At 53.2% G+C, this 14129-nt stretch overlaps 1 protein-coding gene across 1 annotated transcript in view; it reads left to right on the top strand.

Moving 5' to 3' along the window:
• The window catches only part of LOC140470037 (neural cell adhesion molecule L1-like), a 91935-nt gene that overhangs the window by 29970 nt on the left and 47836 nt on the right, over positions 1-14129 (top strand). Inside the window, exons 8-12 of the mRNA XM_072566497.1 lie at positions 589-700; positions 1287-1471; positions 2071-2202; positions 5816-5959; positions 7376-7487. Of these exons, the coding sequence (XP_072422598.1) occupies positions 589-700; positions 1287-1471; positions 2071-2202; positions 5816-5959; positions 7376-7487 (685 nt within the window). The remainder of the gene's footprint in view (positions 1-588; positions 701-1286; positions 1472-2070; positions 2203-5815; positions 5960-7375; positions 7488-14129) is intronic.

Raw genomic sequence — 14129 nt, 5'->3', positions numbered from 1 at the left:
TCTGTCTCTGTCTCTCTCTCTGTCTCTGTCTCTCTCTCTGTCTCTCTCCCTCTCCCTCTCCCTCTCCCTCTCCCTCTTGCTCTCTCTCTCTGTCTCCCTCTCTCTCTGCCCCTCTGTGTCTCTGTCCCTCTGTCTCTGTCTCTCCCTCTCTCTCTCTCTCCCCCTCCCTCCCTCTCTCTCCCTCCCTCCCTCTCTGTCTCTCTCCCTCTCTCTGTCTCTCTCTCTCTCTCTCTCTCTCTCCCTCTGTCTCTCTCTCTCTCCCTCCCCCTCCCTGTCTCTCTCTCTCCCTCCCTCTCTCCCTCTCCCCCTGTCTCCCTCTGTCCCCCCCCCCCCCCCCCCCGTATTTGAAGATGCTGCTCTCTCCTGACCATCCCTGAGAGATCCTTTGCACTGCTGTCTCTGATCCAGGGGGAGGGCCGTTCCCCAGCTCCCCCCCCCCCCCGGTGAGGGGAGCCGATGCAGTCTGGTAATTGCTGTCGTGTGTTGTACTGTATCCCCTGGCCGTTGTCTCCCTCTGCTGTGTCGTTCTGAGCTGAGCAGAGCCCGTGAGGCTGAGACTGACCTCTCCCTATTCCCACCCTCCTGCAGCGAACTCGGTCAGATATCGGAAACCGCGTCTGATGTACCCGACTGGACACAGCAGCTCGAAGCTGGCTCTGAGGAGTCGGCCATTGTACTTGGAGTGTATCGCAGAGGGATTGTAAGTAACTGTGTGCATGTGTGTCTGGGTCTTTATCCCCGTCCCCCCTCTATCCCCCTCTATTCCCTTCTCTGGGTCTTTATCCTGTTCCCCCTCTATCCCCCTCTGGGTCTTTATCCCATTCCCCCTCTATCCCCGTCTCCCCCTCTGGGTCTTTATCCTGTTCCCCCTCTATCCCCCTCTGGGTCTTTATCCCGTTCCCCCTCTATCCCCGTCTCTGGGTCTTTATCCCATTCCCCCTCTATCCCCGTCTCTGGGTCTTTATCCCGTTCCCCCTCTATCCCCGTCTCTGGGTCTTTATCCCGTTCCCCCTCTATCCCCGTCTCTGGGTCTTTATCCTGTTTCCCCTCTATCCCCGTCTCTGGGTCTTTATCCCATTCCCCCTCTATCCCCGTCTCCCCCTCTGGGTCTTTATCCCGTTCCCCCTCTATCCCCGTCTCTGGGTCTTTATCCCATTCCCCCTCTATCCCCGTCTCTGGGTCTTTATCCCATTCCCCCTCTATCCCTGTCTCTGGTCCTTTATCCCGTTCCCCCCTCCCCCCAGTTGGGTTTCTCAGGATCTGGCGTTGTCTGTTCTCTGCCCTAGCCCCACTCCCACCGTGCACTGGCACCGTTTGGATGGGGACTTACCTCGGGACAGGGTCAGCTACGACAACTTCAACAAGACCCTGAAGATCCACGATGTGATTGAGGACGATGACGGGGAATACCGCTGCGTTGTGAGGAATGGCCAGGGACAGGTCCAGCACACCTACCACGTATCTGTTGAGGGTAAGGTAGTATCAACAGCCCCAGTCCCTCACAGGAGGCCATTCAGCCCCTCCCTCCTCCAGCCTGTTACACAGGGACAGGAGGCCATTCAGCCCCTCCTCCTCCAGCCTGTTACACAGGGACAGGAGGCCATTCAGCCCCCTCCTCCTCCTCCAGCCCGTTACATAGGAACAGGAGGCCATTCAGCCCCTCCCTCCTCCTCCAGCCTGTTACACAGGAACAGGAGGCCATTCAGCCCCTCCCTCCTCCAGCCTTACACAGGAACAGGAGGCCATTCAGCCCCTCCCCCTCCAGCCTGTTACACAGGAACAGGAGGCCATTCAGCCCCTCCTCCTCCAGCCCATTACACAGGAACAGGAGGCCATTCAGCCCCTCCTCCTCCTCCAGCCCATTACACAGGAACAGGAGGCCATTCAGCCCCTCCTTCAGCCTGTTACTCCTGCATTAATCCAGTCCCATTTAGAGTCGGAAACAGGCCCTTTGGCCCATCCGGCCTGTGCCATCCCAGTTATCCTGCAGTGATCCAGTCGATGACCTCCCCACGTTGGTGACTCCCCTCCTCCTCCTCGTGTTTCTGACCCCCCCCGTCCCGTCTGCAGCTGCTCCGTACTGGGTGAAGAAGCCGGAGGACGGGGTCTATGGTCCTGGGGAGAATGTGCGGCTGGACTGTGATGTGGAGGCCAAACCCGAGGCCCGGATCCACTGGCGAGTTAATGGGGTACTGCTGAGCGGTGAGTCCGTCCTCTGGGGGTGGGGGGGACGGTGGGGAAGGGGGGGGGGGGCGCACTGCACTGTGGGGCACTCGGAGAGTCAGGCTCCTCCACTCGGTCGGGCTGTAGTGACCTCCAGCACGGAAACAGGCCCTTCGGCCCATCCCCTCCGTGCTGTCCCTGATATCCTGCACTAATCCAGTCCCGTTTATAATTGTCCACCACAGAAACAGACCCTTCGGCCCATCCCGTCCGTGCTATCCCTGATATCCTGCACTAATCCAGTCCTGTATAGAATTGTTCAGCACAGAAACAGGCCCTTCGGCCCATCCCGTCCCAGCTGTCCCTAATATCCTGCACTAATCCAGTCCCGTTTATAGTCATCCACCACAGAAACAGACCCTTCGGCCCATCCTGTCTGTGCTGTCCCTGATATCCTGCACTAATCCAGTCCCATTCAGAATTGTCCAGCACAGAAACAGACCCTTCGGCCCATCCCCTCCGTGCTGTCCCTGATATCCTGCACTAATCCAGTCCCGTTTATAATTGTCCAGCACAGAAACAGGCCCTTCGGCCCATCCCGTCTGTGCTGTCCCTGATATCCTGCACTAATCCAGTCCCGTTTATAGTCATGCACCACAGAAACAGACCCTTCGGCCCATCCCGTCCGTGCTGTCCCTGATATCCTGCACTAATCCAGTCCCGTTTATAATTGTCCAGCACAGAAACAGACCCTTCGGCCCATCCCCTCCGTGCTGTCCCTGATATCCTGCACTAATCCAGTCCCGTTTATAATTGTCCAGCACAGAAACAGGCCCTTCGGCCCATCCCGTCTGTGCTGTCCCTGATATCCTGCACTAATCCAGTCCCGTTTATAGTCATGCACCACAGAAACAGACCCTTCGGCCCATCCCGTCCGTGCTGTCCCTGATATCCTGCACTAATCCAGTCCCGTTTATAATTGTCCAGCACAGAAACAGACCCTTCGGCCCATCCCGTCTGTGCTGACCCTAACCTAATCCAGTCCCTGCTCCCCAGCACTTGGCCCATCTCCCCCTAAACCCTTCCTATCCATGTCCCCCTCCATCCTTTTAAATGTTATCATTGTACCAGCCCCCACCACTTCCTCTGGCAGCTCGTTCCACACACACACCACCCTCTGGGGGGGAAAAGTTACCCCTCGGGTCCCTTTCCCCCCCCCTCACCTTAAACCTACGCCCCTCTAGTTCTGGGCTCCCCCACCCCAGGGGGAAAAGACCTTGTCTATTTACCCTCTCCATGCCGCTGCCCCCATGATTTTATAACCCCCTATAAGGTCACCCCTCAGCCCCCGACGCTCCAGGGAAAACAGCCCCCGGCCTATTCAGCCTCTCCCTGTAGCTCCAACCCTCCAAACCCAGCAATGTTAGCGCAGCTGCATCATGACGCCAGGGACCCAGGTTCAATTCCAGCCTCAGTTGACTGTCTGTGTGAAGTTTTCATATTCTCCCCGTGTCTGTGTGGGTTTCCTCCAGTTTCCACCCATGGTCCAAAGGTGTGTAGGTTAGGGTGGGATTGGCCGTGCTAAATTGTCCCGTAGTGCCCAGGGATGTGCAGGTTAGGGTGGATTGACCGTGCTAAATTGTCCCGTAGTGCCCAGGGATGGGCAGGTTAGGGTGGATTGGCCGTGCTAAATTGTCCCCGTAGTGCCCAGGGATGTACAGGTTAGGGTGGATTGGCCGTGCTAAACTGTCCCATAGTGCCCAGGGATGTGCAGGATAGGGTGGATTGGCCGTGCTAAATTGTCCCCGTAGTGCCCAGGGATGTACAGGTTGGGGTGGATTGGCCGTGCTAAATTGTCCCCGTAGTGCCCAGGGATGTACAGGTTAGGGTGGATTGGCCGTGCTAAATTGTCCCTGTAGTGCCCAGGGGTTGTGCAGGTTAGGGTGGATTGGCCGTGCTAAATTGTCCCCGTAGTGCCCAGGGATGTACAGGTTAGGGTGGATTGGCCGTGCTAAATTGTCCCCGTAGTGCCCAGGGATGTGTAGGTTAGGGTGGGATTGGCCGTGCTAAATTGTCCGCATAGTGCCCAGGGATGTACAGGTTAGGGTGGGATTGGCCGTGCTAAATTGTCCCATAGTGCCTAGGGATGTGCAGGTTAGGGTGGATTGGCCGTGCTAAATTGTCCCCGTAGTGCCCAGGGATGTGCAGGTTAGGGTGGATTGGCCGTGCTAAATTGTCCCCGTAGTGCCCAGGGATGTGCAGGTTAGGGTGGATTGGCCGTGCTAAATTGTCCGCATAGTGCCCAGGGATGTACAGGTTAGGGTGGGATTGGCCGTGCTAAATTGTCCCATAGTGCCTAGGGATGTGCAGGTTAGGGTGGATTGGCCGTGCTAAATTGTCCCATAGTGCCCAGGGATGTACAGGTTAGGGTGGATTGACCGTGCTAAATTGTCCCCGTAGTGCCCTGGGATGTGCAGGTTAGGGTGGATTGGCCATGCTAAATTGTCCCCTTAGTGCCCAGGGATGTGCAGGTTAGGGTGGATTGGCCGTGCTAAATTGTCCCATAGTGCCCAGGGATGTACAGGTTAGGGTGGATTGGCCGTGCTAAATTGTCCCCGTAGTGCCCAGGGATGTACAGGTTGGGGTGGATTGGCCGTGCTAAATTGTCCCCGTAGTGCCCAGGGATGTACAGGTTAGGGGGGATTGGCCCGTGCTAAATTGTCCCCGTAGTGCCCAGGGATGTACAGGTTAGGGTGGATTGGCCGTGCTAAATTGTCCCCGTAGTGCCCAGGGATGTACAGGTTAGGGTGGATTGGCCGTGCTAAATTGTCCCCGTAGTGCCCAGGGATGTACAGGTTAGGGTGGATTGGCCATGCTAAATTGTCCCCGTAGTGCCCAGGGATGTACAGGTTAGGGTGGATTGGCCGTGCTAAATTGTCCCCGTAGTGCCCAGGGATGTACAGGTTAGGGTGGATTGGCCGTGCTAAATTGTCCCCGTAGTGCCCAGGGATGTACAGGTTAGGGTGGATTGACCGTGCTAAATTGTCCCCTTAGTGCCCAGGGATGTACAGGTTAGGGTGGATTGGCCGTGCTAAATTGTCCCCATAGTGCCCAGGGATGTGCAGGTTAGGGTGGATTGACCGTGCTAAATTGTCCCCTTAGTGCCCAGGGATGTACAGGTTAGGGTGGATTGACCGTGCTAAATTGTCCCCATAGTGCCCGGGGATGTGCAGGTTAGGGTGGATTGACCGTGCTAAATTGTCCCCGTAGTGCCCAGGGATGTACAGGTCAGGGTGGATTGACCGTGCTAAATTGTCCCCGTAGTGCCCAGGGATGTACAGGTTAGGGTGGATTGACCGTGCTAAATTGTCCCCGTAGTGCCCAGGGATGTGCAGGTTAGGGTGGATTGGCCGTGCTAAATTGTCCCCGTAGAGAATGTGCGAACTCCACACAGACCAGCGCCCGAGGCTGGGATCGAACCCGGGTCCCTGGCGCTGGGAGGCTGCGATGCTAACCACTGAACCCCCGGGCCGCCCCCAGACCAGAGAGAGTCCGTAAAGAGTGTTCTCGGCCGCCCGCCGCACCGCAACCTTGGCGTCGTCCGTGCCTCTGGTGTCCGAATGGGTCAATTATTGTAACTTCTCCCTGGCAGAGGTGGACCTGTCCCCATCCCGGATGGAGTCGGGACACGTCCTGATCCTGAGCAACGTTCAGAAAGAGGACACGGCCATCTACCAGTGCGAAGCTCAGAACAAACATGGCAGCCTCCTGGCAAACATCATCATCCAGGTCATCGGTGAGTGGGGCGGGCCGACGCGAGGGAGACAGACCCTCTCCAAATGGGGGTGCTGCTCACCCCCACACCCTCTCCCTCCCCCCTTTCCCATCGGCGGTCCCTCCCAGACATGGAGGACTCTCTCCCCCCCCCACCCCCTCAGGGGGAGTCTGTAAGTGGCCATACTGTCCCACATGCTGACTACAGGCTCTGTTAGAATTGCGACAGACTGTGGGTCACAGGAACAGGTGGGTGGGGTGCCCCATGGCAGCTGTTTGCACCCCCCCCCCCCCACCCCCCACTGACTGATGGTGGGTCACGAGGCGCTTGGAGCCTCCCTGGATTTTCTCCTCAGGCCTGGAGGTTCTCGGGCCAGTGATTCCCGGGGAAGGGTCAGCGGGAATGCTGCACTTTGTCCCAGCGCGGCCTCCGTCCACCTGGGACTCGCCTGTCGTTTCGGAGCCGAGCACCCGCTGGGGAAGTCTCACGTGGGGGTCAGGGGGACGACGTGCCCAGCCCACCGTTCGAGGGGAAAAGGGGATAAGGAGGGAGTCAGTGCTGGGGATGCTGGCCGGCCTGCTCCAGGACACTGGCTCCTCGGTCTGCCCAGACGATTGGCAGGATCTTTACCCAAAGACTATCTGTATCCGTCTCTGTCTCTCTCTTTGTCGGTCTCTCTCTCTCTCTCTCTCTCTCTCTCTCTCTCTCTGTATACCCCCTCTCACTCTACCCCTCTCTCCCTTTACCCATTGTCTGTCTCTCTCTCTCCCATTTGCCTAGGGACTCTGTCTCTGTTTCTCTCTCTTTACCCAGAGACACTCTCTCTCTCTCTCCCTCTCTCTCTCTCTCTCTCTCTCCCTCCCCATTTACCCAGAGACCAGCTCTCCTTGTCTTTCTATCCCTCTCTCTCTCGCTCTGACTCTGTCTGTCTCTCTCTCTCTCTCTCTCTCTTCCCCCCCCCCTCTCTCTCTCTCTCTCTCTTCCCCCTTCTCTCTCTCTGCCCCCCCTCTCTCTCTCTTCCCCCCCTCTCTCCCTTCCCCCTCTCTCTCCCTCTCCCTCTTCCTCCCCATTTACCCAGAGACCAGCTCTCCTTGTCTTTCTATCCCTCTCTCTCTCGCTCTGACTCTGTCTGTCTCTCTCTCTCTCTCTCTCTCTTCCCCCCCCTCTCTCTCTCTTCCCCTCCCTCTCTCTCTCTCTCTCTCTCTCTTTCCCCCCCCCCCTCTCTCTCTCCCCCCCCCCCCCCTCTCTCTGTCCCTTTTACCCAGGCACCGTTTCACTCACTGTCCACCACCCTATGGGCTATGGAGCTTCCTGCCAATCTTCCTCCCCACCGCTGCCCACAGGCAGGGCAGGAACAGGGCCATCCTGTCGCCTGTTGTGTTCTGTCTGAAGGTGGGCCAGTTCCTTCTCTGAGTTTCCTCTGTTGTCCGTTTGCAGAGCTGCCTGCCCAGATCCTGACCCCTGCTGACAAGGAGTACAGAGTCGTCGAGAAACAGACGGCCAACCTTCACTGCAAAGCGTTCGGCGCTCCCACTCCCACCGTCCTCTGGTAAGGCCCCAAGATACAAAACACAGCGCGCATTTTGGCCCCCTGGAGTCCGGCCGGCCTTTCCCGCTCCATGTCCCAATCCTGCCCTCAACCCAACGGAATCATGTCTGACTCCGTCTCGGAAGCGTCCAGTGTTGCAGCCCGTGACCACAGAGAATCCCACAGGCCCCTCCACATCGTGGTCCCATGTTGGCAAAACAGTAAAATTCAAACTCGATTGGGTTTTAGTATCCTGGGGCATAATTTGAACTTGTTGGTTAAATTTGAATTGTTGTCCAAATCGCAAACAGAACTCCGGTATTTGTTTCACAGCCAAATGTCGTATATTTCCAAGTTTCCTGTCCACTTTGAGACAGCTAGTCAGTCACATGCTCTCAGGGCGAAACAGCATTCACTCTCTCTTAAAGGGACAGCTGTTTCTCCCCATCTCAGTCCCACCCTGTCTCCTTTAGCCCCCCCCCGGGTCTGAGGTGATGAGGAACAACCTTCCTGCGCTGCCAACCACTCACCCGTCTAGTCCTGTTTGAATTGGATCGGTTTTGATCAGATTCCCCCTCCTCGTCCTTCTAACTCCAGTGAATATAATCCCTAACTGATCCAGTCTCTCTCCCTGTGGTCTCTCCCATGAAACAGCCTTCCTCTGGAGCCAGAACGATCTTCCCTCAGATACAGAAGACCCCCGACACTGTCCCCACAATGCTCTGGGAGCGGTGGTCTTTTCCCTGTACAATCAATCACAGTGGGACATCCCTCGCTCCCGGGCTCCAAGACTCTCCTGATGGAGTCCAGTGCTTCCGTGAGCCTTCCTCGCCCTCAGTAATGTTTACGTTCTGCGAGGGGTGTGTGAGGAACACCCGCCCTCCATCGTAACGACCAACCGCAGCCCCTTTCCCAATCTCTCGCTGATCGGATAATCACCTACCTTCCTGTATATCACCACCCACTGACCGACATGAAACTGCATCTGCCCTGCGTTTGTTGGAGACTCGAACGTTGGGGGGGGGGGGCGTTTGTTGGAGACTCGAAGGTTGAGGGTGGGGGGGGGGGGGCTGGAATGAAATCTCAGTGCAGTCGCGACAAGACGGTGAAAGCGTCCGCTAAGTAACCAGACTCCCAGAAAATGTTACCTCGTCCCGGTAATCTTGAGAGTGACCGAGACCTCCCAACCTCCACTGTTTAAAGATTAAAAAAAGGAGCCAATTTATGCTTTAACTCCAAAAGTGAACTTTTAAACAGCAATTATTTACACTCGAAGCCTGCTTGTTAACTGCCTCCAATTCAATAACGATATCCCGATCCAAGAAACCGCCCGATTAAAATGACACCAACTTAATTCTCAAAACCCGACAGTAGTCGTCATCACCAGTGTCTACCTTCCTCTGGCCGTAGATCTCCCTGGGTTGTCTTGTGGCGGAGATGTTTTGTATGACCTCCGTATGTTTCTTTGATAGAGAGCGCTACCCTTTACTCTGACGATACAGTCGGCTGCTCACTCTCTCGCTGCCTCTCCAAATGCTGGTTTTTATATGCCCCCCAGCATCGGATTGTCTCATTGGTCCCACGTTGGGCGAAGTAGTAAAATTCAAACGCCATCGGGTTTTAGTATCCTGGGGCATAATCGAGAATGGTTGGTTAACTTTGAATTGTTGTCCAGGTCGTCACCTCAGGTTTTTGTCTCTCAGCCCAAACGTCATATATTTCCAAGTTTCCTGTACACGCTGAGACGGTTAGTCAGTCACATGACAGGTGCCTGCCAGCGCTCTCAGGGCGAAACAGCGTTCACTCTCTCTTAAAGGGACAATACACACCTTCCCCTTCATAACAGTACTCACTCTGCCCAACGCTGTGGTGTCTGGAGTCACATGTAGGCTGGACAGGGGAAAGAAGGTAGATTACCGTCCCAAAAGGGCTTGCGTGAACCTGATGGGATTTTAACAATCGACATTAGACTCTTGATTCAGGGTTTTTTAAAATTGAAATCAAACTCCCCCATCACAAGGTGTGTGAGTGTCTGTGTGTGAGTGTCTGTGTGTGTATGTGTGTGTCTGTATGAGTGTGTGTGCGTCTGTGTGTGCCTGAGTGTGTGTCTGTGAGTATGTGTGTCTGTGAGTATGTGTGTCTGTGAGTGTGTGTGTCTGTGTGTTTGTCTATGTGTGTCTGTGTGAGTGTGTGTCTGTGTGTTTGTCTATGTGTGTCTGTGTGAGTGTGTGTATGTGTGTGTGAATGTGTGTCTATGTGACTGTGTGTGAGAGTGTCTGTGTCTATGTAACTGTGTGTGCCTGTGTGAACGTGTATGTGTGTGTGTCTGTGAGTGCTTGTGTGAGTGTGTGTCACTGTGTGTGTGCGTCACTGTGTGTGACTCTGCGTGTGACTTGTTTGTGTGTACACGTGCACACGCGCGATTGCTCCTCATGTGTCTCAGACTGTTACCTATACAGGTGAGTGTGTGTGTATCTCTGTCAGACTGATCCCTGTACAGGTGAGTGTGTGTGTATCTCTGTCAGGCTGATCCCTGTACAGGTGAGTGTGTGTATCTCTGTCTAACTAATCCCTGTACAGGTGAGTGTGTGTATCTCTCTCAGACTGTTACCTGTACAGGTGAGTGTGTGTATCTCTGTCAGACTGATCCCTGTACAGGTGAGTGTGTGTATCTCTGTCAGACTGTTACCTGTACAGGTGAGTGTGTGTATCTCTCTCAGACTGTTACCTGTACAGGTGAGTGTGTGTATCTCTGTCAGACTGATACCTGTACAGGTGAGTGTGTGTATCTCTGTCAGACTGTTATCTATACAGGTGAGTGTGTGTATCTCTCTCAGACTGTTACCTGTACAGGTGAGTGTGTGTATCTCTGTCAGACTGATACCTGTACAGGTGAGTGAGTGCATCTCTATCAGACTGTTATCTGTAATGGTGAGTGTGTGTATCTCTGTCTGATACCTGTACAGGTGAGTGTGTGTATCTCTGTGAGGCTGATACCGAGACAGGTGAGTGTGTGTGTATCTCTCTCAGACTGATACCTGTACAGGTGAGTGTGTGTATCTCTGTCAGACTGATACCTGTACAGGTGATTGTGTGTATCTCTGTCAGACTGATCCCTGTACAGGTGAGTGTGTGTATCTCTGTCAGACTGTTACCTGTACAGGTGAGTGTGTGTATCTCTGTCAGACGGATCCCTGTACAGGTGATTGTGTGTATCTCTGTCAGGCTGATCCATGTACAGGTGAGTGTGTGTGTATCTCTGTCAGACTGTTACCTGTACAGGGGATTGTGTGTATCTCTGTCAGGCTGATACCGGGACAGGTGAGTGTGTGTATCTCTGTCAGACTGTTACCTGTAAAGGTGAGTGTGTGTGTATCTCTGTCAGACTGTTACCTGTACAGGTGATTGTGTGTATCTCTGTTAGACTGCTACCTGTACATTGAGTGTGTGTATCTCTCTCGGACTGATACCTGTACAGGTGAGTGTGTGTCTCTGTCAAACTGTTACCTTTACAGGTGATTGTGTGTGTATCTCTGTCAGACTGTTACCTGTACAGGTGAGTGTGTGTGTATCTCTGTCAGACTGATACCTGTACAGGTGAGTGTGTGTATCTCTGTGAGGCTGATACCGAGACAGGTGAGTGTGTGTGTATCTCTCTCAGACTGATACCTGTACAGGTGAGTGTGTGTATCTCTCTCAGACTGATACCTGTACAGGTGATTGTGTGTATGTCTGTCAGGCTGATCCCTGTACAGGTGAGTGTGTGTATCTCTGTCAGACTGTTGCCTGTACAGGTGATTGTGTGTATCTCTGTCAGGCTGATCCCTGTACAGGTGAGTGTGTGTATCTCTGTCAGACTGTTGCCTGTACAGGTGAGTGTGTGTATCTCTGTCAGACTGTTCCCTGTACAGGTGAGTGTGTGTATCTCTGTCAGGCTGATACCGGGACAGGTGAGTGTGTGTATCTCTGTCTAACTAATCCCTGTACAGGTGAGTGTGTGTATCTCTGTCAGACTGATACCTGTACAGGTGAGTGTGTGTATCTCTGTCAGACTGTTACCTGTACAGGTGAGTGTGTGTATCTCTGTGAGGCTGATACCGGGACAGGTGAGTGTGTGGATCTCTGTCAGACTGATCCCTGTACAGGTCAGTGCGTGTATCTCTCCCAGACTGTTACATGTACAGGTGAGTGCGTGTATCTCTCTCAGACTGTTACCTGTACAGGTGAGTGTGTGTGTATCTCTGTCAAACTGTTACCTGTACAGGTGAGTGTGTGTATCTCCGTCAGGCCCTTACCTGTACAGGTAAGTGTGTGTATTTCTGTCAGGCTGTTACCTGTACAGGTGAGTGTGTGTGTATCTCTGTCAGACTGATACCTGTACAGGTGAGTGTGTGTGTATCTCTCTCAGACTGATCCCTGTACAGGTGAGTGTGTGTATCTGTCAGACTGATACCTGTACAGGTGATTGTGTGTATGTCTGTCAGACTGTTACCTGTAGAGGTGAGTGTGTGTATATCTGTCAGGCTGATACCTGGACAGGTGAATGTGTGTATCTCTGTCAGACTGAACCCTGTACATGTGAGTGTGTGTATCTCTGTCAGGCTGTTACCTGTACAGGTGATTGTGTGTATCCCTGTCAGACTGTTACCTGTACAGGTGAGTGTGTGTATCCCTGTCAGACTCTTACCTGTGCAGATGAGTGTGTGTATCTCTATCAGTCTGATCCCTGTACAGGTGAGTGTGTGTATCTCTGTCAGACTGATACCTGCACAGGTGAGTGTGTGTATCTCAGACTGTTAGTTGTGCAGGTGAGTGTGTGTATCTCTGTCAGACGGATCCCAGTACAGGTGATTGTGTGTATCTCTGTCAGGCTGATCCCTGTACAGGTGAGTGTGTGTGTGTCTCTGTCAAACTGTTACCTTTACAGGTGATTGTGTGTGTATCTCTGTCAGACTGTTACCTGTACAGGTGAGTGTGTGTGTATCTCTGTCAGACTGATACCTGTACAGGTGAGTGTGTGTATCTCTGTGAGGCTGATACCGAGACAGGTGAGTGTGTGTGTATCTCTCTCAGACTGATACCTGTACAGGTGAGTGTGTGTATCTCTCTCAGACTGATACCTGTACAGGTGATTGTGTGTATGTCTGTCAGGCTGATCCCTGTACAGGTGAGTGTGTGTATCTCTGTCAGACTGTTGCCTGTACAGGTGAGTGTGTGTATCTCTGTCTAACTGATCCCTGTACAGGTGATTGTGTGTATCTCTGTCAGGCTGATCCCTGTACAGGTGAGTGTGTGTGTATCTCTGTCAGACTGTTACCTGTACAGGGGATTGTGTGTATCTCTGTCAGACTGCTACCTGTACATTGAGTGTGTGTATCTCTCTCGGACTGATACCTGTACAGGTGAGTGTGTGTGTGTCTCTGTCAAACTGTTACCTTTACAGGTGATTGTGTGTGTATCTCTGTCAGACTGTTACCTGTACAGGTGAGTGTGTGTGTATCTCTGTCAGACTGATTCCTGTACAGGTCAGTGTGTGTATCTCTGTCAGGCTGATACCGGGACAGGTGAGTGTGTGTATCTCTGTCAGACTGTTGCCTGTACAGGTGAGTGTGTGTATCTCTGTCTAACTAATCCCTGTACAGGTGAGTGTGTGTATCTCTGTCAGACTGATACCTGTACAGGTGATTGTGTGTATCTCTGTCAGACTGTTACCTGTACAGGTGAGTGTGTGTATCTCTGTGAGGCTGATACCGGGACAGGTGAGTGTGTGGATCTCTGTCAGACTGATCCCTGTACAGGTGAGTGTGTGTGTATCTCTGTCAAACTGTTACCTGTACAGGTGAGTGTGTGTATCTCCGTCAGGCCCATACCTGTACAGGTAAGTGTGTGTATTTCTGTCAGGCTGTTACCTGTACAGGTGAGTGTGTGTGTATCTCTGTCAGACTGATACCTGTACAGGTGAGTGTGTGTATCTCCGTCAGGCCCATACCTGTACAGGTAAGTGTGTGTATTTCTGTCAGGCTGTTACCCGTACAGGTGAGTGTGTGTGTATCTCTCTCAGACTGATCCCTGTACAGGTGAGTGTGTGTATCTGTCAGACTGATACCTGTACAGGTGATTGTGTGTATGTCTGTCAGGCTGTTGCCTGTACAGGTGAGTGTGTGTATCTCTGTCAGACTGTTACCTGTAGAGGTGAGTGTGTGTATATCTGTCAGACTGAACCCTGTACATGTGAGTGTGTGTATCCCTGTCAGGCTGATCCATGTACAGGTGAGTGTGTGTATCTCTGTCAGACTGTTACCTGTACAGGTGAGTGTGTGTGTATCTCTGTCAGACTGATTCCTGTACAGGTCAGTGTGTGTATCTCTGTCAGGCTGATACCGGGACAGGTGAGTGTGTGGATCTCTGTCAGACTGATCCCTGTACAGGTCAGTGCGTGTATCTCTCTCAGACTGTTACCTGTACAGGTGAGTGCGTGTATCTCTCTCAGACTGATACCTGTACAGGTGAGTGTGTGTATCTCTGTCAGACTGTTACCTGTACAGGTGAGTGTGTGTGTATCTCTGTCAAACTGTTACCTGTACAGGTGAGTGTGTGTATCTCCGTCAGGCCCATACCTGTACAGGTAAGTGTGTGTATTTCTGTCAGGCTGTTACCTGTACT

This window comes from Chiloscyllium punctatum, chromosome 50 (assembly GCF_047496795.1).
Source record: "Chiloscyllium punctatum isolate Juve2018m chromosome 50, sChiPun1.3, whole genome shotgun sequence".
NCBI lineage: Eukaryota > Metazoa > Chordata > Chondrichthyes > Orectolobiformes > Hemiscylliidae > Chiloscyllium > Chiloscyllium punctatum.
This window is presented reverse-complemented; position numbering and strand designations above follow the sequence as displayed.